Consider the following 25212-nt stretch of genomic DNA (forward strand, 5'->3'; position numbering starts at 1 on the left):
ATATGCAACTTTTATATTCTTCTTTCAAGTTGAAAACAAAGAATTTTCTTCTGGTTTCTTTTTTATCCCTTCATTTACAATTGTTGTTTGATTTTACTAAAACTGAACTGAAATCGGAAGCATATGTATTGGTCTTGATGAATACAGTAATTAAAATAGATTTTCATATGAGCAAAGAATAAATCGCTAAATTGTAAAATGAAGTGAGTATATTTTCCAATATTTTCAACTCATTTGTAGTAATTTAGAAGGGAAAAATAAGTAACACAGGACAGTGTGCAGTACAAAGAATTTGTTATACAAGAACGAAAAATTATTTTAAAACAAACTGCTTTTGCATAAAAGTTAATTTTTTTTTTTACTTCACATTTAACATAAGGACCAACATACTGAGATCAAATCTAACTTAAATCATTGAAATAATTCATTAGATGTGAATTGGATTATAAGTTACACTTTAGTTTTTCTAAGAATGAGACATTTTATTCCTCAAATCTTCAGAAAGATTTAAATTCCAAACCTCGAATCTTAAGACCTTTTTCATCAACTCTTGTTGCAACATGTAAGCATATTCCAGTTCTCGACAAATTTAATTGCTCAGCAATGGCTGGTGAACTTGAACTGTTTTTTAAATGCAGTGGAAATCAGAATTAAGGGTTACAAGAAAAAAAAAAAAAGATACATGTAAATGCTGTAATTGAATTTATTTTATAAATACAGATGTAACATGAAAGTTTAATTTTTCAATTTTCTATGGACATGCACAGATTTTGGATATGGTAGCTTTTTACACTGCTGACTGTACACAATGGCTTAATTCCTGAGGTCTTTCCATACAAGTATATGAATCCTCTGTATAGAACTGTTAACTGCTGGAAAAGACAGTCACATGACTTATCGTCTCATTATAAAAAATAATACTATATAAAGTGCAGTTAACAGTATTTGAAATAGAGCCAAAAGCTCTCTTGAAATCAACAACTGTGTGTTTAAATACATTAACTAGTTTGCATTCTGGTGGAAACTGATGAAAATGGGAAAAAAAAAAGTAAAGACAAAATAATAATACAGTCAAAAGTCGTTAATCCGGACTCGTCCGGACTTCAGCGATTCCGGATTATAGATCATCAGTTTAAATCTCGTAAGATGGCATGCAGAAATTCTAAAATTAAAAATATGAAACCGTAATTTATGAAATAAAGAACAATTATGATCTAAAAGGTATCAAAATTTAGAAAAAAAAGCTTAATATTTATTTGTTTACTTTATTAAACATTTCTTTCAATGTAAGTTGTTTAAGTTGCTCCGTTTTATGAGATAATACTTTCTCTTTAATTCTATTAACAGACATAATTTCTTGTTCAGTTACAAAGTTCTGCTGTTTAAGTCCCGTAATTGCTATGCCGAGAATACCGACTAACTTGTCAATCGAAATTTTTTCATTTTCACTAACCTCTCTGTCACCTTTTTCATGTCTTTATCCATTTTTTGATGCAATTCCACTTTTTGTTTGATGGACATAGGAACATACTTTCGTTTTGTAGATCCTTTGGGAGCTCCAGTATCGGAAATTCTATTTGACATAATCGAAATTTCAAGTTTACTTTTATAAAATTGCTCCTACAGTCTGCAAAAAATAATAAGCTGGAAATAATTCGAAGATTAAGGAACAACGCAATCATCAACATTAACTGAAATAGATAATTTTAGCATGTACCCTCTGTTATACATAAAATGCGTACGCGAAAACGTATTCTGCGCTTGCGCACACACATATGCGCAGTCGTAAAGGTCTTATGCGCACGCGTAATTGCCTATACGCATGTGTCAATGGGGCGCATGCGCAGAAATTTTTTAGCTTTGAAGTCCGGATTATGGGTGTCCGAATTAACGACTTTTGACTGTATAACTGCTTAGTAAATGTAAAAACCTACAGAGGTGAACCTTGTCAGTTGAGCCAACTGCTTCGTATGACTCTTGCTTTACTTGCTGTAAGTCTTGCATACCTAGAGAAAGAACATTTTCTTTTTCGGGTTATCCCAAGGAACAAACTGTGAGGTTGCATGAAGATAAAAAAACCTAAATGCATTCTGTTTTGCTTAAAGCACATAATTTTTTTTTTTAATCACATATGTGTTTCAATATTATTACAAGGGGATTTACATTAAGTAATACCTATTCACTTTGCCACAAAAAGGAAACGTGATTTCATCAGGGAACACAAGTATGCCCCAGTAGTTTTTAGTGCCTGTGCTATGTCAAATTGTAAGACTTGAACTACAAAAGCTTGTGCAACACACATCATAATTTTGCATGTGGTATTTTTCCTTCTCTGTTGGCAGGATAGCATGGATTTGCAAGGGCTTCATGGCTAAATTTCAAGAAAGTTTTCCTTCATTTCATTTACTTATGCTTGGTTGTAAACAACCCATCTGTTTCATCACTTTGCAATAGAGTATTTGTGTGTTTTAGCCCACAGTAAATTTTTCTTTTGCTGAAGCCACCATTTTGAATGTAATATCCTGTAGTGGAGATGTTTATTTAAATGATTGTTAGAGAATTAACCTTTCATTTCATACCTGTATCTAGCTGTCATACTCCTGGAAAATTTTACAAGTTATGGATATTTTTCAATGTATTTTTGAAGATTTAATATAAAATATTGTACGTTGGATGCTGATGTTGCTAACATTATTCTGGAATTCGCTCTGTTTCAAAGCCTACAGAGAAATTGACTTTCTGCTGTAATGTTAATGAATGACCCCCAAGAAACTTTTAACCATGGCTTAAATAAGAAAAGTATGTTCTACATTCAGAAAATGAAGAATTCTGATGTTTGTATGTAATAAATTCATTTTCATCTTGTTTTCAAGTATTATGTAATGTTCAAAAATTATGTTATATTTTTCATTATAAACCTATTTAATGGTTGATCAGCTAAGATTTGATAGCAGTGCCATCATATCTTCTTATTAGTTCTGATAAATATGTCTCTCATTCTCTGCAAGGAGTCCTACATTAACCCCCGACAGCAGGACAGGCTGCATACATTTGTGTCATTTGAAGTGAAAGTTTTGAGGCAAAAGTAGATGTACACTTCAGTGATCTCGAGAATAGCATTTTGAAGTAACAAGTGTTTGAAATAAATCTGTAGGCATAATAGTAACTTAAGAAAAGAAAAGAGCTAAGACTTTGAAACTGAAAGTTGATGGATCTCAATTCCAACAATATCAAGCAGTGGATGGTAGTAAAATATTTTCTTGGGTTACTAAGCTTTCATGAAGGTCTGATCAAGTGTACTTACAAACTGGCTATAAATTAGATTAGTCAACACATTGAAGAAGTGTAGTGTCAGCAACTGGTGCTGCTACAATGGGGGGCAGAATTAAGGGACGAAAAGTTTTAGATGTATCAGCTTGTAAAATGCTTATCATCAATCCTAAATTAGTGTGTTTGTGGTAAGTTAGAAAGAAACAAATTCATCAATTTGTATGAAGGGAAATATCATAAGGTAAAATGATTTCACCAGTATTAGTATTCCATATTTTGATAGAAGCTTTGTGGAAGATAGAAGTTTATGTTCTACTGGTTCAGTTACAGCCGAAAACATCGCGGCAAAAACATCGCAGACGAAAACGTCGCGGAGAAAACAACGCAAGGCGAAAACGTCGTGCTACAAAACATCGTGGGAGAAAACATCGCAAAGAGAAAACATCGCAGTTCTAAAACATCGTGGTACAAAACATCGTCGTCGAAAATAAAGCGCTTCAAAAACTTCGCAGTTTAAAAACATCGTCGTCGAAAATATCGTGGTAAAAAATAAAGTATCTACAAATTATCGCATGACGATAACATCGCAAACATGCTTTTTTCAGGCTTTAATAACTATACATGGATATTCTCGTAATGATTTGTGAGCACAAGATGGAAAGAAGGATAATTTTTACTTTCATATTTTTTATTAATCAATAAATACAAATAATCAATAATACATAGTTAACTAACAAAGGCCATTAATAAATCCTTTTTTGTAAAGTTTTCACTGGTAATTTTTCATGAAAAGTATAATCTATAAGTTGCATTTAGTTTTCTATGCTTAAGTTTCCTTCTTACTTTTTCAGCAAAAATTTATTTAGTTAATAAAAAAAATGTGAAAGTAAAAATTATCCTTCTTTACATCTTGCGCTCACAAATCATTATGGGAATATCCATTTACAATTATTAAAACCTGAAAAAAGCATATCTGCGATGTTATCGTCACGCGATGATTTGTAGATACTTTATTTTTTACCACGATATTTTCGACGACGATGTTTTTAAACTGCGAAGTTTTTGAACCGCTTTATTTTCGACGACGATATTCTGTACCTCGATGTTTTAGAACTGCGATGTTTTCTCCCACGATGTTTTGTAGCACGACGTTTTCGCATTGCGTTGTTTTCTCCGCGATGTTATCGGCGGACACCACTGGTTCCTCCATTGCTTGATGCAGTATTATTTAAACGAATATTTGATGATTTAGACAAAAGAACTTTGACCAGAACTGAAATAATTGTCAAACCAGTGGAGAAGTTAATTTTTCTCATGACCGCCAAAATTCCAACATGATCAACCATTTATGAATAAAATGATGATCAATGCCCAGAATTATCAAGGAGTTATCGTGAAAGATAGAATTCCATGTGGGAAAAGTGGAACTCCAACATATTTCTACAAGTGGCTGAAAAAAATTGTGGGGAAAATTATATAAAAATTACCTGACTTGTATAGGACTGGGGAATAAATTTTGAAGACCGCCTGCACATGAAAAAGTTTTGACTGTTCTCCTAGCCAAGTATGAGCAGGAAGGTTTACCTCACCAACTGTAAATTATCCAAAATTTGTAATTCTTCCCCAAACTGAAAGAGGCCATTCAGGGGAGAGCGATTTTCTTCTTTTAAAGTGATTTCTTTAGCAGTTACTCAAACCATTCAAGGACTTAGTAAAAGTAGTATATTCTGTGAAGTGTTGACTATAGGTCACAGCTGTTGTCAAGCAAGGGAATTACACAGCAAAATGTGAACAGAAACTTCCAGAAATAAAATTAATCTGAAAGGGAAAAAAATTACTTTCAAATTTATATATTTTGTACTGTCCCATTTTAAATTACTTTCAAATTTGTATGTTTTGTACTGTCCCATTTTAAATTACTTTCAAATTTGTATGTTTTGTACTGTCCCATGGCCATTGTCTGCCCTAAAAGGAAAATTGCCATAATATTAATTGGCAGAAATGTAATTATTTGTAGTTTTATTTGTTATTCTGACAGTAGATGAGCACCCCACAGTTTAAAATCAATTAAATTATTACATACATGAGATATTCTAAAATATTAAATTAGTGATATTAATCACTAATTTAATAAAGAAATGCATAACTGCATTATATCTATTATAAACGCAATTATGTTTTAGAAATTAAACTACTGTTTGTTTCAACAAAATTGCATGTAAAAGGCAAGTGGGCTGCAAATAGCTCTGGCACATTAACTGCGGCTCAACTAACAAGCCACAGTTAATGTGCCAGAGAGCCGCAGTTTGGCTATGTCTGTTATATGGCATGAAATTAATTATTATTTTGATGTGAAATGATTTACAGGATTAGTAACACAGAATGACTGATATAGTGAAAACAATTTTATGAACAAATAAAATCTAGCCCTATCTTGTGAAATACTCTTTTTTAATTAAAAAAACTTCTAGTCATTCTGGACATGTCTTCTTTAGGTAATGCTTTAATTACTTAATGGGTTGCAGTGGCCAAGCTCACAATCTGTTCATTATCTCATAAATTAATGCATTTACTCTTAAAAATTTCAGGAAGTTACTATGCATCACTTGGATAATGCCTCAATTTCCTAACTGATTGTGCTAGTCTTAACTCATAACACATGCATTACTTCTTAAAATAATGCATTTGCTTTTAAACTTTTAATTATGTTAAAGTTATTATGGATATTTTTACATTATTTCTCAAAATAATACATCAAAGTGAATGTTGGAAAAATATTAATGACCTTGTATGGCTTTTTCAGGATTTAAGGAATAACTATTTGTGTAGTACCATTATTACTTGGATGTAAAAAATGTTTGCTAATTTGAATGATAATATTCAACTTTTTTCTTTTATTAAACACAGTAAATTATTTGAGCATGTTCATTGTCTACTAAAATCATTCAGAAAATTCAGTGGGTGAATTGTGTTTTGTTGAAGCATTTCACATTTATCAAAATATGTTAGTTGTTGATTATAATTTGTTCTGATTATTTCAGGTTGTTTTAAAATGTTACCTAATTATTATTTTTTTTATATTATGCTATAAGTGTCATGAATTATCTGTTATATTATTTATATAACAGAACTAAAGAAATGTGTGTATATAGAATAAGTTATTTTTGAAGAATGAAAATATGTGATTTGTTTTTTAAACTGTATTTAATATTTTGTTTATAATGAATGTTAAATAAAGATTGGCTCTGCATTTTTATATATAAAATTTTAGCTGAAATAATGAAAACAGTTATTCAGTTGAAAATTTGTAGATGCAAATGTGAGGAGTAAAATTAAATCTTAAACATTTTCTGATTTCTAATTCTAATAGATTTTTTATTTTATGATTCGGTAATGAGTGTGTGCATTAAGTCAAAATGCAGCCTGATTCTTGTTAACTGAACGACTTAATATCAAAGAATTCTAATTGAAAATATCTGAGCTATTTGTTCTTTTTAAATAGGAAAATATTTCCTGCATTTGATGTTAAATTCATGCGAACATTTTTCATTTGAAGATAAATTGCATTGAAAATTAGTGGAGAAACTGTGTTCTAAAATTCTCTTAAAATAAAGTATTGGGAATTTTAAAAAAATATTCTAAACAGTATTTAGCACTTGTTAAACAAATGAGCAGTTTTGTTTTAAAAAACATGTGTGTATTATCTATTTGTTATTTTGCAGGAGTATACATCTGACTCACAAAATGTTTCCAAAAAAGAAAAGAAAGGTACTATCAATAGTGATACTGGAATTAAGTTACGTCCAGATAAGAACAAAAATTCTTCAAATAGGAATTCAGCCATTAATTTGTAAGTATTTAAAATATTAAATGATTCGTTTTTATTTGAAATCATATCCACAAAACAAAATAGAAAATTTAAAAAAAAAAAAAATTCCATTCAAATAACTGTAGTTAGTGTAAATTTGAAATTCTAGCTTCAAGAAAATAAGTTGATTGTTTCTTTTCTAGTCTTTAAGTTGTATTTCATACTTTTTTAATGCTGGAAAAGTTGTATGAAGATTATAAATTGTTTTTACATTTATGCAAATTAAACAAAGCATAAACACAGCAATAAAAATTAAATTATAGAATGTAATTTGGTTGTAAACCTTGCTTAATCATTGTGTCTTATATAAATATCAAAATATTCAGGCCTCTTTTGGGGGGGGGAAATCATTTAAAAAACCATTTCGTATCTATTTAAGCAGATTATTGTTTTTTTTGTTCCTCAACTATGCAAAATTGCATTTGGACTAAGACAAGTTCATAGTTTGAAAAGAGATAATAGAGATTTCCTCATGCAGTCCATTCTTTACAGCTATTTTTTTGAAATTAGAATAGTTTGTAATTATAAACACATAAAAAAATAAGCTCAGGTTTCTAAAACTTCTAAAAAACCACTTAGGCAATTTTGGCGTTAGCTGAAGATCAAAGTATATATTCGATTTTTTTTAACAGCATTGGTTTAAAATGTGTTTAAAAAAGTTAACAAACTTTTATCATTATTTTTTAATAATTTTTATCAACAATTCACTGAACAATGCAACAGTGCACTGAATGAAGAAAGCAATACAAAATGTACCATCATAGTAATATATCCAGTGGAATTTAAATTTTCTCACTTAAAAACAATTGCTTTGTGGCCTTTACATTTCAAAAGAAATATTAAATATGTCAAATTTGCAACAAAACTAGCAAGCCTGTGATCATATGACTTGGACAAATCAGTGGGTAGAAACTGTGTTTAGTAATGAAAATTTGAAACTGAATGTGTTGTGAGAAGCTTGATTGAATGCTTAAATAGGATAATTGGTCTCATTTTTATCACAGTCTGAAGTTACAACAAAATATGAAATCAAACTCATTTGGATGGAATCTCAGGGATGGTTTGAAAGTGCTTTCCTTCTAATGGGATCAAAATCAGAAATTAATACAGTCAAAAGTCGTTAATTCGGACACCCATAATCTGGAATGATCTATAATCCAGACCTCAAAGCTACAAACTTTCTGCGCATGTGTCGCATTGATGCATGTGTGTAAGACCTTTACGGCTGCGAATATGCGTGTGCGCATGCGCATAATACGTTTACGCATGTCTGTTTAATGTATAACGGACGGTATAAGCTAAGTTAAAATTATCTAATTCAGTTAATGTTGCAGATTGTGTTATTCCTTAATCTTCGAATTGGATCCGGCTTATTATTTTTTGCAGACTGTTAGAGCAATTTTATAAAAGTAAGCTTGAACTTTCGATTATATCAAATAGAATTTCCGATATATATTTACTAATATGTAAAGGATCTACAAAGTGAAAGTATGTTTCGAAGTCCATTTAACAAGAAGTGGAATTGCTGCAAAAAATGGATAAAGGTTTTGTTTCTCTAACCATTCCGAAATCTGGTTATCAATTTCATGCTGCTCTGCGGCGGAGGGGATGGGGGAAACGCCGCTGCGCGCAATGAATTGGAAGTTGATCTGTCAGCACTATCCTTATTTTCAGGGCAGATGTTTTTATTTTATTTGGTTTATAATTTCTTACTAAATGTGGTATTTCATCTGGATGTACTCCGTCTTTGAGATGATTTAAATCAAATTCCTCGTCATTATAATTTGCTTCCGATAGTGAAGAAAGTGATACAAAGGTTATTGAAAATGAAAAAATTTCGATTGACAAATTAGTCGGTATTCTCGACACAGCAATTATAGGACTTGAACAGCGGAACTTTGTAACTGAAGAAGAAATTATGCCTGTTTATAGAATTAAAGAGAAAGTATTATCACATAAAACTAAGCAACTTTGACAACTTACATTGAAAGAAATGTTTAATAAAGTAAACAAATAAATATTAAGTATTTTTTTTTTAATTTTGATACCCTTTAGATCATAATTGTTCTTTATTTCGTAAATTACGGTTTCATATTTTTAATTTTATAATTTCTGCATGCCATCTTACCAGATTTAAAGTGATGATCGATAATCCGGAATCGCCGAAGTCCCGACGAGTCCAGATTAACAACTTTTGACTGTAATTGATAAATGTTCAGAAGTGCTAGAACAACAGCCCTGGGAAGCACAACAAAATATACGCACTCATATGTACAGTGCTGGCCATTAAAATTGCAACACCATGAGCCAAATTCAACGACCAAATGACGCACAGCCTGGCAACTGTTGCCATTTGACATGGTATAAAATACACTGCTAGCCATTAAAATTGCAGCACAGGAAGGTCAGAACACAACATGTAACATGTAGTCTTGCACTATCTTGTTAAAATATAGTGTTTGGGGATCTCGAAGCTAGGGCACAACCACTGGACGTAAGATGTCAGAAATGTACCCATCTGCACTCAAATTACCATCGATCTAAACTGGAGATGTGCGTGTTGTGTACCCAATTCTTTGCCCAAACCATCACACCAGGTGCAGGGCCCCTCTGACGATATTGAATGCAAGCAGATGACATGCTGTCTCCTCGGATACTCCAGACATGTATATGGTCATCATAACACTCTACATATAACTGGGACTCGTCTGAAAAAGCAACATTGTGCCACTCCTTTACCCATCTTTGTCTTTTGGTGCACCAGAGTCGCTATTTCTCTATATGCTGTATTGTTAAGGGAAGCCAAAGTAATGATCTTCCTGCCTGATAGTCCACACTGCAAACGTCGGCGCACCATACAAACTGATAACCGGATGTGCTGCAAACCTGCTCATTTTCTGACTATTGGTCTGTCATTTAGTCATACGATTTTGTAGGGCTGACCTCATAATATGGCTGTCCTCTCTGGCATTATTTGTGCGAGGGCGTTGAAATCCTATATGCTGTTCAGTATAACCCTCAGTAATCTATTTATTCCATATTCACATGACAGTGGTTGGATGTCGACCAGTACAACCGGCAATATCATAGAGTGATAATCTACAGTTTCGATAGGCAATGATCCTGCCTCTATTAAATATCGAAACTTGCTGGTAAGCATTTCCTCTTCTTATTCAATGCATAGCATGATATTGTGAGCCAAACTCCAACCTTACAAAGCACTTTCTGAATGAGAAAAACCACTACACAACTTTTCTTTTAGGCAGTATTTCAGATGTCGTTTCTCCCTCCTGCTTCTTCTAAATGCGCTAAAGTACTAATCATTTGCATATCCCAACTTCTTCCTTTCGTATGATTTTGATGTCCGTGAGATCACTCCTTCTTCGTGTTGCAATTTTAATGGCCAGCAGTGTATATCTTAACAGAACAGTGCCATTTTATATTTTCTTTTGAACATTCGATTGATTTTCAACTCGCAATGTTTAAATGACAGTATGAACTATGTTGAAACTTAGATTTGAATTCTGTTCAAAGCTTTTGGATGTAATTTCTCAATTTGTGAGCTCTCAAAATAAGTAATACTTCTTTGTTAACCTTTTGAGATTGCGTACCTTTGTTTGTAAGATGTTCCATCAGGATGCATGGGAGTTGAAAGGTATTGTCCCACTTGATGGGGTTTTTTCGTTACTAAGCCTAACTTTGGGGGAGGGAGTTAAAGTCCTAATGTCATAATTTTTTATACCATTAGGTTATTACTTAAACTATCTTTTACATTAAAATTAGCCTGTAATGAACTTTTCCCATTACTTTACATGAAAATATATTAAAAAAAATACTTACTTTGAAAAATAATGTTTGGAAGCACTGTTCAAATTATTCTGAAGTTTCAATTGACAAAATACATTAATAAATTTTTTAATTAAAAAATACAAGAAGAAGTAACAAAATCTTTCACAGGAAGTGGAAGGCAGGCACTCAGCGAGCTCATTCTCTGACAAAGTATCCATATCAGAATCACTAGAAATATCGCTCACTAACTGTGTAGAAAATGAATCAGCACTCTTACCCATGTTACTTATTGGCTCATTTAGCATGCAAGCATATTCTTTCCTCATAAATAAAGCTTGCTCACCATCATAAACTGAAGTCAAGGCCTTTCTGAAATAAAAAGGAAAATATGTGAAATTTATCTGAAAGCAGCATAAAGCATGACAGAAGATTCTCATAGTAACCTACATAGTAAAAAAAAAAAGATTTGAAGGGGTTTCAGAAATGTGAATGTTTATGTCATGTGGCAGGTTAAAGAGCTGAGCTCTGTTTGTTTACAGCACACTTTTTCTGTTCCCACACATTACCTGACACCATAGTTAGGCAGAACATGATCAAACTGAAGGTCAGGATCCTAACACTATGTTCATTTTGAAACTAAGGGACACAGGATGCACTCTAGTGATCTTAAAAATGGTTCAGCCTAAAATCCACAGAAGCTTCACCTGTTACCTAAGCTCATACTTCAGTGATGCATGGGTGGGATGCCCAGTTGTGAGAGACATTCATGGGGAATGCATATATGGGATGTCCATCCAGAAAAGGTTAAAAGACCTAAAAGTTGCTGTTTTAGGTTGTTGATACAAATTAGATGCTGTGTTATTAAGAATCTTATCCATTCTTTAATTAATAAAATTCTTCCAAATGTACTACTTGGGCTCAAATGAAATATTATAAGTGTCTTAATAAATGTGAAATGGTAAGTTTATCAGAAAAAATATCTATATTAAGGATTATTTAAAAGTGTAAGCTGAATCTGCATTTTCTTTTAAGGAATTTGCATGTTTGTATGTTGGTTCATACAAATTTTGTTATAGTAAAGAAAATACTATACTCTTGGTATGCTTGCATATGATTCACATTATAGTAATCAGAAAAAGTTGCATTTATTTGTTTAATATGTAATAATAAATGGTGTATTCAAAATATCTTGTTTTTGTGATAGCCAAAAACTTCCTAATAATCCCTTTGAAGTTGGTGAAAATGAAGCCTTTGAAGAAAAAGACACGTAATTAATATTGTTTCATAATCCTTCTGCTGCTTTCTAGACAAATTTATCAGTTTGCTTTGCTACATGCATGCTTTCTGCATGAACAGTGAACAGTTTTTTAAGCTGCCAGTGGACTGTTATGTTAAATTGATGACTATTTAATAAAAATTGAATATTTATAAATCAAGGAATAACATAATATAGGTTTACATTCAGCAAGCTGAACTTTAAATATTTTACATCTTTAAGAAAGAAAGGGTTTCTTTAAATAAAATTTTCTTATGTAAAAAACAAAATATTCATATATTTCAAAGGTAATTTTGTACAAAATACAGAATGTTCATATATTTATTATTTATACCATAGGTCGTAAGTTTTTATTTCAGTGGCAGAATTTTTATTACCCTAAAAAATTTCAATATTTGTTGTTTTTACAGTTATTTGTGTTTTACACCATTGATTTTAAAGAGCTTATACAACTGTGCTATAAAATTCAATACTTCCAGTGATTTTGTTGGAGTTAATTATAATTATAGATCAGCAATTTTGTATCACTGTACAAATCGTGAAATTAAATTCTCTTAAAATTTGATTCAGTTTTAAATTTTCATCATTCATTAAGAAGAATTCATGTTCATGTGTTAATTTTCTGCTTTTAGTTTGCATGAAATATATGCTTATGAATAATTTCCAATTGCTCAAAAAATTTGGTTTAATAAAGCATATAATGTCAAAATTCTGTATGAGTTAATGCGTTTGTAATGATTATAGATTTGATATGATATAGTCAGTGTCCTTGAAACATGTCTTTTTCTTTGTATCTGATTAAGGATTTATTATCATTCCTCATTACAGCTTCTGAATTTATTTCCAGAACTGATGGATGCATTAATTTTTAATGAAATATGGTATAGATAAAGATTGACTTATAAATATGCTACATATGATATTAGTGGTATATGCACAGGCTTATCAGTACAGAAAAGTTCAAAATAAAGAGGCTAACAGGGAGTATGGTGTCTCTTAATAGTCATGCAGCTCTCACAGCCTGAACTGATATTGCAAATGAGAAAGTGAGTTACAATGCTCTTCGCAAGAGTGCCCTAGGAATGTTTATAGAGTTTAGGTTGGGAGATGTGGCTGCCCAGTCCATCCAGTTGATTCTTCACATTCCAGAAAATCATCCACCAAGTTAGCCATATGTGAATATACATATACAATAAAACATACACATATACAATAAAAATGAACTGAGGACAAACTGCACTCCTTTAAAGGAAAACATAATGTTTTAAAATTTCGTCAATATACCTTGCAGCAGTGTCTTTGTCAAAACCATGAAGATCTGTGCGCCCATTCAAAATGATGCCCACCTAGATCATCGAACCTTCAATGCCATACTGGTCCCTTTCTCAGATGTTGGAGGACAGGTATCTGGTGTCTGGTTCTCTACACACCATGGTTAGGCTGAATTCAGACTCATCTGTGAAGACATTTCCAATAATGCTTCATCAAAAGTACGTGAATTCATCCATTCACACGATGCTTACCTAGGACATCAAACTTCCACTGCAATAGTGGTCTCTCTCACACTGTTGGATATAAGGTAGCAAGTATCTGATTCTCTCCAGATGAATATACATCATGGTTAGGCTAAATTGAAACTCATCTGTGAAAAGAACAGTCTTCCACTGACTGTTCTTTTCACAGATGCTTGCTACGAAGTAGATGTTCTCTGCACCATACTGAATAGATTGCCTTATAAGCAGAAGAGAGTAATACATAAAACAGCCACTAACAGACCTTTCTCTCATGCAGTCTTGTGGAAAAAGTAAGCATTAAAATTCAGTTTCCTATGCCTATGTGAAAGTAACAAGAGAGGCTGAAAAACTATTGCTCTCTTTTACATCTCACTGAAATGAGAAAATATTAATCTTCATTTGCTATTGTAGCTCTTAGACGGCCTTTTCCAGGCGTTCTGCCTATGTATCCAGTATCCTTTTAAAGTGATTTCACGAATTACGTTAATATTGGGCATTACGTTTAAATCTCTAGCAGTCTGCACTTGAGAGTGCTGTGCTTCCAGATTCCCCAAAGTGCTCCACCTCATTCCATTTTCGAAATGTTGGCGATTACTTACGTTAACTGCCTGCTTTTGTATTTCATCCAAATATTGGGGGGGGGGACACCTAAGTCATCAGGGTTTGCTAGTTAATGAAGAATGGCATGGAAAATGCCTCATGTGCTTTTAGGAAACCTTTTTCTGAATGTACACTTGTATACTCAACCCAAAGATTAGATTTCTTGGGGGGGGGGTGAGAGCAATATGTACCTTTCATTCAGTCCTAGTAAAGAAATGTGTAAATGAGTGTCTTGCTGTATTTTCAATAAAATTAGCATTTTATATCATTGTTACATATTGCGCCAAAATTGTAATTAAAGATATATGAGATCTTTGATAGCATGGTATAAGCATACTATGTCTGCAGAATGCAATGAATAAAGAAATGCATTATTCTTTTTTTGCTTTGTTTGAAAATGTTTTTAAAAAATTAAAATTGCATGCTTGTTATATTTGCTTTATAGTAGCTTTGTTTTTCTTTCTTTGTAGCAAAATAGCTTTTTAGCTTTCCTTTCAAATAATATAGTTTGAGTGTAATGTATATTTCCATTGGCAGTGCTAGCTAAATATTCTTAATTTGTGCATTCTGCTGCCATGTTCAAAAAGTACCAAGAATAATTTATTTAAAAAGTGCATGTGCAAGAGATTACTTGCAGAGTTTTTTCAGGCATTGTTATGTCTTTTGTTCACATATAACAACAATCATTATTTCATTTTTTATCAGTTGTAAATAAATTAATGAATAAGAAATTTTGTCTTGGCAGTTTCTAAAAATGATGAATGTGAATTATCAGAGAACATGCATTAAACTTTGTTTTTGCAATATAATCTCTTCTACAGAAATGTTTGAAATGTTGAAAAAGAAAATTCAAAATAGCTAATACAGTACAAGGTCTTTAATCCGGACTCGTCGGGACTTCGGCGATTTCAGATTAGGGGTTTTTCCGGATTATAGATCATCAATTTAAATCTGGTAAGATGGCATGCGGAAATTATAAAATTAAAAATAAATAGAAGCAATTATGATCTAATGAAATAAAGAGCAATTATGATCTAAAGGGTATCAAAATTTACTACTACTACTACTACAAAAAAAAAAAAAAGGGCTTTATATTTATTTGTTTACTTTATTAAACCATATTTCTTTCAATGTAAGTTGTTTTAAGTTGCTTCATTTTTTGTGCTAATACTTTCTCTTTAATTCTATAAATAGACATAATTTCTTGTTCAGTTACAAAGTTCCACTATTCAAGTTCTGTAATTGCTGTGCCGAGAATACCGCCTAACTTGTCAGTCAAAATTTTTTCGTTTTCACTAACCTCTCTGTCACTTTTTTCATGCCTTTATCCATTTCTTGCAGCAATTCCACTTTTTGTTTGATGGACATCGAAACATGCTTTTGCTTTGGAGATCCTTTGGCAGCTTCAGAATCGGAAATTATTTTTGACATAATCGAAAGTTCAAGCTTACTTTTTATAAAATTGCTCTAACAGTCTGCAAAAAATAATAAGCCAGATCCAATTAGAAGATTAAGAAACAATGCAATCTGCAACATTAACTGAAATAGATAATTATATAATTTTAGCTTGGCTTATACCATCCGTTATACATTAAACGCGCATGACTAAACGTATTATGTGTTTACGCATGTGCAGAAAGTTTTTAGCTTTGAGGTCCAGATTATAAATCATTCTGGATTATGGATGTCCGGATTAAAGACTTTGTACTGTATTGTCTGTGTTGTCTTTCCATTCTGTAATAGTGAGAGATAATAATTTTCTTATAGAGTTATGTAAAATAAAAATATTTCTGTGAAAATACTCTACCATTCAGTCTCATACTAGTAGTCCTGTGAAATAAAGTATTACATAGAAAATTCGGAATTTTTATATTTTGATATAAAATGCATGATTTGAATGTCAACCGTTTTTGTAATGTTCTCAATTTAAATGAAACATTATTTAAAATATTCCATTGGTACATAGCAGTAAAAAAGTGCATTGTATGAGATCAACTAGTAACTCAGAATGCACTATTAAATCTTTATTAGAAAATATAATGGGAAATAATAGATTTGCATCAGTTGTCTGATTGTTTAAACAAAATTAGGTTAACATTAAATACATAAATTAACTTTCTAAGAGTAGGGGCCAAACACATAATTGCTATGACAATGTTAATACAATATGTATTGCTATAAAGGTCATGGATTTGCTTATAAAATTAATATACTTTGCATTCTGCACAAAGATATCTCATAATCCAACAGAATAAGTAATAAAAATAACAAAAAATTTACTATGCCAAATAAGTTTTTCCCTTTTTTGTTAAGAGTTAAATAAAAATATTATACATCAGATACTTCCTGGTGCTGTTAATTATACTGTTTCAATATTGTTGAATGTAAAGACTCGGATGGGCAGGGGTGCATGGAGTATAAGTAAGTTTGCTCAATTTCATTAACTTGCTAAAAAAACTTAAATTCTTTAACAAAAGCACACTTGTGTATTTAACTAAATGTATAACTTTTGTGTATTTAACACAAAAGCAAACTTAATATTCTCATATGCTTTGTTTTGAGAACTTTGTTGAAATTTTGTATATGAAATTATGGATTTACAGTGAATATTTTAATGCATTACAGCATTTGAAGAAGCTGACAACTTGAAATAGGAGTTCATGCTGATACTTATTGTAAAAAATAATTTGTGTTTTACCACAGCTAATTTCTAATTTATTCTTTAATGTATGGCAGTAGTATGCTAGCTGTATCAGATTTTTTTAACATAAAAATATTTCATCCTGTTAATGTTTCAGAAAACAGATTTTGTAGATATATACTGCGCCGTTTCCCATCTCGTTCGATCACTGTGTTTAATTTTGATGGTTAAATTTTGTAAATATTTACTCAAGGCAAAATTTTCAAATGAATCTCAGAATGTTTTTAATTTGATTTTGAAATGAAGCTTAGTAAATTATATTTCCATGAATTAAAGTGCTAAAAATGTTTGGTGCTCGCTAAAATTGCTGTTGCTCATTAACTTATATATTGAACAATGAGTCAGAACTTCTTAAATTGGAATATGATGCTTACTTTTATGATTTTCAAATAGGTAAGTGTAAAAATGAAAGAATTTATGAAACATTTTCTTCCATGCTATACGCACTTCGATGCCTGTAATTAAACCGGGAGATAATGCTGGAATATAGGCTTTCAATTACTGAAGATGTTTCATCTGCTGCAAAACATAACATTTGTCTTATACAGAGAAAAATTTTTTAAAAAATTCTTATAACTGATGATTAATTGATTAATGCTATATTTAGAACTTATTATTTGCAATATATTCTATGTATAGGAAGAAAAAGCTATGGAAAATTACACGAGTATTCTAAACATTTGCATAATATGTCATTGTAGTACAAATTGTGCTCAAGATTTACATAATTGCTATGACATGTATTTACTACGTACGGTACCATTCCTGTCATAAGTAAGCTTTCAAGTGATTGCAGAGTGCATTAATATGAAATGGCAAATTATTTACTATATGTTGTTTATTTTTGATCAAAATATGCTAAGAATGTTTTTATGTACTTACTTCATTGATATATAGTTACCAAATGTAACCACACTATGAATGAAATTAGGTTTGAATGCTAAAAAAAAATGTAAATTGTCCATTATATGAAATGTCTAATTATGTGACATGGGCACATAATCTCTGTCAGCATCAGAATCCATTTGATGGCAGGGGAACAAACATATCAGGTTCTCAGATATTGTTATCATTGCTTTGAAATTAAAACTGGAATGGTGTGCTGGACAAAGTAGCATCATTGTTAGCTTAGAACTCATAAAGCATGAATTTATATTCTGCTCATGATTCTTTATTGGCTTGTTTAAAAGCATGATTATGGGACTAATAACTGCAATATATTTAATAAAGTAAAGAGATTCAATTTTGGGAATTTTAATTCTAAGATATTATACTGTATAAACATATAAATATTGCATTTAAGCATTAATCTGTCTAATGATTTTTCTATGTTAGTTACAGTAAAAAATATTGAATGCAATATAATAAGACAAAAATATTATACATTCTGCATTTATATTTTAATAATCTTATTTTTACAGTTACCTGAAAATACCTAAAACACAGCAAGAAAATTTATGTTGATAGTATTTATATTTCAATATAAACTAATGTACATATATAATACTTAAGGAATGGAAAAGAAGAGCAGAATCCTTTTGACGATGACCAAGAAGACTGGGATGAAGGGTCCAATGATGCGTTAGTAGATAATGGTGAACCTGGAGTACCTGTAAGAGCTCTTTATGATTATGAAGGTGCCGAAGCTGATGAATTATCATTTAAAAATGGTAATAACTGTTTTCGTTTTTGCTCTTTCATTTATGTTGTTAATAAATGAATCTACAAGGGACATGTATATTTGTAATTATTCATAAACCTTGAGGAACACAAAAATTTTTTTAATTTGTAGTACTAAACATATTTTAAACAGTACATAGTATAAGAGCTATTCCCATACTATGTATTGTTTATAGAGAAATCTTTTTCTTCTAATTTTAATTTTTTTCATAAAACTTTTATCTTTATTAAGAATTATACCACTGCTAATAACAAAAATTTTTATTAACTTGAAGAGAAGTAATTTTCTATTAATTAAGGTTTTTAATATTTCCTGAATCTATTTTGTACTGGAAATTCTGAGGAATAAAATTTAGATACTTCAGATATTGTTTTATGGAGCAGTGGTTTTTGTTAATAATTCAGATTTAAACTTCTAGAAGTATAATCAGTCATTTGAATTTAAAATATGGTACAATGATACTTCTGGACATTAAAATAAATTAATACTTTTGTTTCTTGTATGATGAAATGTGTAAAAAAAAAGCCTATATCTTTCTTCAATAATGAAGTCCATGTAAATTGGGCTTTTATCTTAAATATCTTTTATCTTGTATTTGTCTTTATTTACAGGGGAAGTATTTGAAAAGTTAGAGGATGAAGATGAACAAGGTTGGTGTAAAGGGCGAAAAGATGGAAGAGTAGGACTCTATCCTGCTAGTTATGTAGAATTAGTGGCAAATTGAAGGACTAAAGTCATCATCAAAGAATGATCCCCATGGGATTTCGACTGTGTAATTTGCTGTACAAAGCACAATGAAATTTTGTTCTGCATAACTTGCCAGTTACAAACAGAAAAAAAAAAAAAAAAAAAAAAATATTGTGCAATCTTGAAGTCATTCAACACTTCATGTTTGTTCTGTGAAAACTTAGTATAAAATATTTTTTTTTTTTTTTTTTACATACAGAAAACTAATGTTTTATTTCTGACATACATGTTTAAATTTGCTAAACAGGTTATAATAAAGCTAGCTACCTTAATATGGAATATACTAGCTATGGAGTACCAGTTTCAAAATTATACATTAAAAATTACAAAAACTGATAAGAAATTGTGTATCTATAATGATAAAAACTATCAAAAATATAATTAATTTTTTACAACTAAAAAGTCAGTTTGAAAGCAAATTGTGCATGTTCAAGATATTTTTATAACAAAAATTTGGAATCCATATAATTTTTTCCAATGCTTTGTTGAATAGGTAAATTTTTTACATACTTCAAATGATTTCACATAATTTTCAAAATCGAAATATAAAAGAATGTAAAAAAAAAAAAGAATCATCATTTCAATATTATTCATTTTCAGGATATGTAACCAAAATATTAAGCAAATAATATTAATTTAGAAGTTTGGATTTCTAAAATGGCCTGGTTGGTAGTAATTTAATCGTATGTCCAAACAAAGCAACAAGATAAATGTTATGTGTTACAGTTGTAGAAACAATGTTCGTAATATTTGTACATAATTTCACTGCTCAGATTGTTTTTGTTTTTATGTAGAATGAAAGCTTGTTTATACACTTATGAAAGTTGCAAAAATCAGTGTTTATGGTTTGAATTTTATTTTTTATTTTTCTGTGCATATTTATATTGTTCTAAATTTATATTTATAAATCCCTTATTCTATCACAAGTGATTGCAAAAAATAAATAAAAAAAATACAGTCATGCATGCATTTTATTTTTTAAAATATTCTTATATGAATCATTCTACAGTGATAGCATTCTTAATTTAGAAATCTCATAGTGTAAGTAGTTTTATGTAAACCAGAGCAAGAAAGTATTTGGGGCCAGTTGAAGTTATGCCTGCTATGCAAAATATTGCAGTGTTCGTGTAGATAAGAACAGCAAATTGTAGAGGAAATGGTTGAATCAGTAGCAGTTACCTATAATTATTTTTCATACTATGTAAATAAGAGATTAATATAATCATGCTGCGTTAGCCTAAGACAATCTATAAAAGAAAAAAAAAAAAAAAATATTGGACAATTTAATTTTTTTTTTATTTTTGTAACCTACAAAGTACTTATGCAGTTTTCTATGTATATATAAAATTATAATTAAATGTATAATGCTTACTATCATTTGGCAAGGCTTGGAAGTATAGTACAGTACAAAATTGAATATTTTTACCTTAAAAAAAGTAGAACAGTTTCCATATCATTTATATGAGCAATAATTCTCTGCACTCATTGTTGATGTAGAATACCTTAAGAAACTTTTTTAATTAAACTGCTATAAAAATGAACATAAATATGATTTTATCCCATTTAAATTTAATACAGAATATACATTAACACAGGGGCACTCACTGGAGGGGTATTTAATTTTTCAGGAAGGAATGTAGTCAGCCTTTTCTTTACCATTTTATTTTTTTAACCTGTTAAATATTTAGTTTATGAATATAAAAATATATTTTTTCAAGTTATTGTATTTATCAACATTTTTTTATACTTTTCTTTGTTTAATTTATAAAACACATTAGAAATAATCTAAATATAAATAAATATATGTACAATTTATGAAATTTGGAACAAAGAGGAATGATCATTTAGGAATAGTGAAAGATGTGCTTGGGGCAAAAAATGTTGAGAACCACTTCATTAACAATTATGAAATATTCTGTTGTATGTATTGCAATTCATTTATTATATAAAGAAAAAATTTTGGTAATTTGTATAAAATTTTCAAGTGCAGATTTTAGTCTCATGTAATGGTTATGTTGAATTTTTATAATAAAACAACAAAAATGTTATTATATAAAATAATTATATTTTTGTGTTTAAAATTAATATTATGCACACATAATTTAATGAACATATATTGTAGAAAACAAAAAACATAATATGGTTTAAACATGTTTCGATAATAAGAATTATATCAGGTAAACTTTATAATTTCATTTTGGATGCCATTTCATTTTGGATTATTGATATGATAAATACAGTTAAAAAACTGTGTTGAAATCAGAGGCAGTAGAAAAATGAGTTTGATTAAAAAGTGTTAAAAAAATACTACTTCTGTACCATTCCAAAATATCCAATACTGTACTTCCAACCTTGATGGCTAAAATTTGGGGAATCCCTATTTAAATTATGTATTTAATCACTTCATAGTAAAAGACCATAAATGCAGGTGTGAAAAATGTCTTCCAGCACTTAGCATTGTCTTTTATTTTTCATAATTCAGTAAGCATGAATATTTGAAAATCATCTCATCATAATAATCTCTTAACAAATAGTTTTTTAATCTAATTATTAAACTGAAATGTACATTACTGAGAATATTGAGTGTTTGAAATTGGATCCCTTTGTATAAACATAATTGTACTTACAAGTAGATTTCATTGTGTTAGTCACTGTAACTAATATCCAGCTTTATCACTAGGTTTTCTTGTATATAATTTATCATTTAATTAAATGTATATTCCCATAATACGATTTGTGTCATTGTTGTTTTTTTCTTACAAACTAGAAATTTATTCAGACTGAAATCAAAATGTTTATGCTAATATTTTAGGATTAAATCTCGAACTGTTATAAATGTACAGGAAAACAATTTAAATAGATATTAAAAATATCAAACTTCTTTGCATATAAAATGCATGGCTGTAATGTTGTTAGGTCTGGATTTGAAACTGCATTTTATGCTGCTACAACATATGTGATAAAAAAAATATATATATATTAGGAAAACATGGTTATAGGTTTTTATTTCATAAATATTGCTTTTGAATATATAGTTATATCTAGTTTTTAGATGAAAAATTACTCAAAATAAAGTAAGGAATTTTAGTGCTGTTTTCATAAATTCATAGGAGAGTTTTGTAAATATAAAAATCTAACATTCTGTTTAGTGAAGTTTTAGTTACATATAGAAAAAAATATTCCAGTTATGATGTCATTCATAATGCTATTATGAGTTAAATGAAAAATGGTACAGATATTTAACAACAAATATACTGTAATGTCTATTCAGTGCCTATTATGACTAGGACTTTTTTTTTACGAAATTTAAAAAGAAATTGCAAAATAAAAATTGTTCATTTGGAAGCTGTGTATTGGATAAAAAAGCAATCAATATTAAATTGAGTTGAAGAAAATATTAATTACACATATTTCTTCAAATATCATATACTACAAGTTACAGAACTTTTGTATTTAAAACTCATTATAGGATATTTCTGCTATAGTGGGGCCGCATAAAAATTTAGATTTTATGTTTAAAGAACTTTCGCACCTATAATGTTGAAACAGTTTTATAAAAAAATTCTTTACCTTAATTTTGAAAAACTGTGATTAGACTGTACTAGTATTAAGACTTTTATGCCTGTAATTAATCATTATACAGGGTGTACTGTAAATGTTGCGACAAACTTCTAGGGGAGGTAGGGCACATCATAAGGATTAAGAATTGCCTAGGAACCTATACCCGGAATTGTCAGGGGTAAGTGGTAGCAGAGGTAGAAGATGGAAAAAGAAGCAAGAATGATTAATTAGAAATATTTATTTGAATGGTAACATTTATACAAATAGAAACATTTATACAAATGGTAATAGAAACATTTATACAAATGGTGTACGACAGCTTGAATGTTACAACAGATGCTCGAAGTTTACACCATCAGACGCCAAACATGCCTGACACTGACCAACCGTTTGAATGCCGTTTTGATCTTCTGGAGCATGTTCTTCCCGATTTACTTGACGATGCTCCACCAAATATGAGGCACAACATGATGGTGGGGCCTCTGCTCATTTTGGACTGGATGTCCGTAGCCATTTGAACAAATCAACCCCGCATCGATGGATTGGTCATGGTGGACCAGTTCCCTGGCCCCTCACGCTCACCAAATTTATCGAGCCTTGATTTCTTTTTGTGAGAAGCCATCGAAAGTATTGTGTATCACAACCCTGTTGTTTCTGAAATGGATCTCATGGCAAGACTTGCATGTGCAGCTGTTACAATCAAAGAAACTTCTGGTGTGTTTGAACATGTCCAGCAATAAATGGTCCATAGGTGTCAGGCATGTTTGGCGTCTGATGGTGCAAATTTCGAGCATCTGTTGCAACATTCAAGCTGCCGTACACTATTTGTATTCATGTCCAGTAAATGTTTCAAATTAATCACTCTTGTTTCTTTTCCCATCTTCTACCTCTGCTACCACTTACACCTGACATTTCCAGACATGGGTTGCAATTCTTAACCCTTATGATGTGCCCTACTTCCCCTAGAAGTTTGCTGCAACATTTACAGTACAGCCTGTATATGTGTAAATAATATATTATATGTCAAGAATACCAAAAATTAGCTATATATTATAATTTTTCAAATTATAAATATACTGTTCACTACTAAATTGGACACTAAGAAAGGAAAGCCATAAGGCTATGCGTAGGAAGGATTGTAGATGCAGTCGAGATATACAAGTGACCAAGTTTTTAAATGCCTAGCTCCAATCAGTGACATGTGACAGAGGCCTTTAGTTGGTTAAATCGAATATAATTTTGTTTCTGCCTTAGGGAACTTGAAAATCAAATTAATCCAATAGTATGATAATTTATTAATATGTCATTTACTACTTATCACAAATAAATAGAGATGAAGTCTTTAAACTTAAATTATAGTTCCAACAGATTTTTATTAGTTTTTAGGTCGAGCTAGTAGTGTTCAATGTTGTTTATCTCAGTAATTGCAAGAACAATAAGAAACTTGGATGAGAGCAAATGAGTAAATTTGTACTTAGTCAATTCATCAGATTAGAAGAATGGTGCATCTTGATCCTTACTTTACTGCAAGTGAACTTGAATGTCATATAGTAAGCTTAGAAAGTCCAACAGTATCTACAGAAACCATCAGAAGAAGCTTGCAGAATATTGGGTTACAAGCTAAATGACAAGCAAACATAAGTTTCATTTACTCCAAGCCATTTCTTTCAAACCATATCATAGGATACATCAAAGTAATATGTAAGTTAGAATAGAAGACCAAGCCATTTCTCTCAAACCATATCATAGGATACATCAAAGTGATATGTAAGTTAGAATAAAAGACTATCTTTTAAAATAATTAGTCTTGAATCTGGTTCGGAAGCTTTAGTTGGAGCTTACTTTTACTCTGGGGATCATATTTGGCAGTTCCATTAACAAGCCTTTGTGAAAGAAAATCATAGAGTTTTGCCCCAGGACAGTGGGTGGGGTGGCATTATGTATGAATAAAATGTCTCTCTCTAGTCTTCTTGTCTACCAAATTTGACAGAACATCCCTTGTACATTGATTATAACTTCAATGATAGCATCCTCAGGCATGTGCTTGCGTATACGTTTTTTTTTTTTCCATATTTGACGGTCATATTTCTTACTGAATTAAATGAAATGATTCAAATATTTTGTTTTGAATTTTTTACCATTTGCATATAATATCCCCCTTAATATTGAAATGCCAATTTGAACAGTGTGTATTGTTTTATAATT

General features: G+C 30.5%; 1 protein-coding gene across 4 annotated transcripts in view; it reads left to right on the forward strand.

Moving 5' to 3' along the window:
* Positions 1-22176, forward strand: part of LOC118191747 (protein kinase C and casein kinase substrate in neurons protein 1-like) — a 148111-nt gene extending 125935 nt beyond the window's left edge. For 3 of the 4 annotated variants that reach the window (XM_035362593.2, XM_035362591.2, XM_035362595.2), the window contains 4 exons: positions 6993-7120; positions 12132-12194; positions 18531-18688; positions 19311-22176. In XM_035362593.2, coding sequence (XP_035218484.1) covers positions 6993-7120; positions 12132-12194; positions 18531-18688; positions 19311-19423 — 462 coding nt within the window. In that variant the 3' untranslated portion in view covers positions 19424-22176. The remainder of the gene's footprint in view (positions 1-6992; positions 7121-12131; positions 12195-18530; positions 18689-19310) is intronic. The other variant, XM_035362594.2, reaches the window with a different exon arrangement.
* Positions 22177-25212: the final 3036 nt, after the last annotated feature.

This window comes from Stegodyphus dumicola, chromosome 2 (genome assembly GCF_044657685.1).
Source record: "Stegodyphus dumicola isolate Sdum_Otavi_A_Nest chromosome 2, ASM4465768v1".
Lineage (NCBI taxonomy): Eukaryota > Metazoa > Arthropoda > Arachnida > Araneae > Eresidae > Stegodyphus > Stegodyphus dumicola.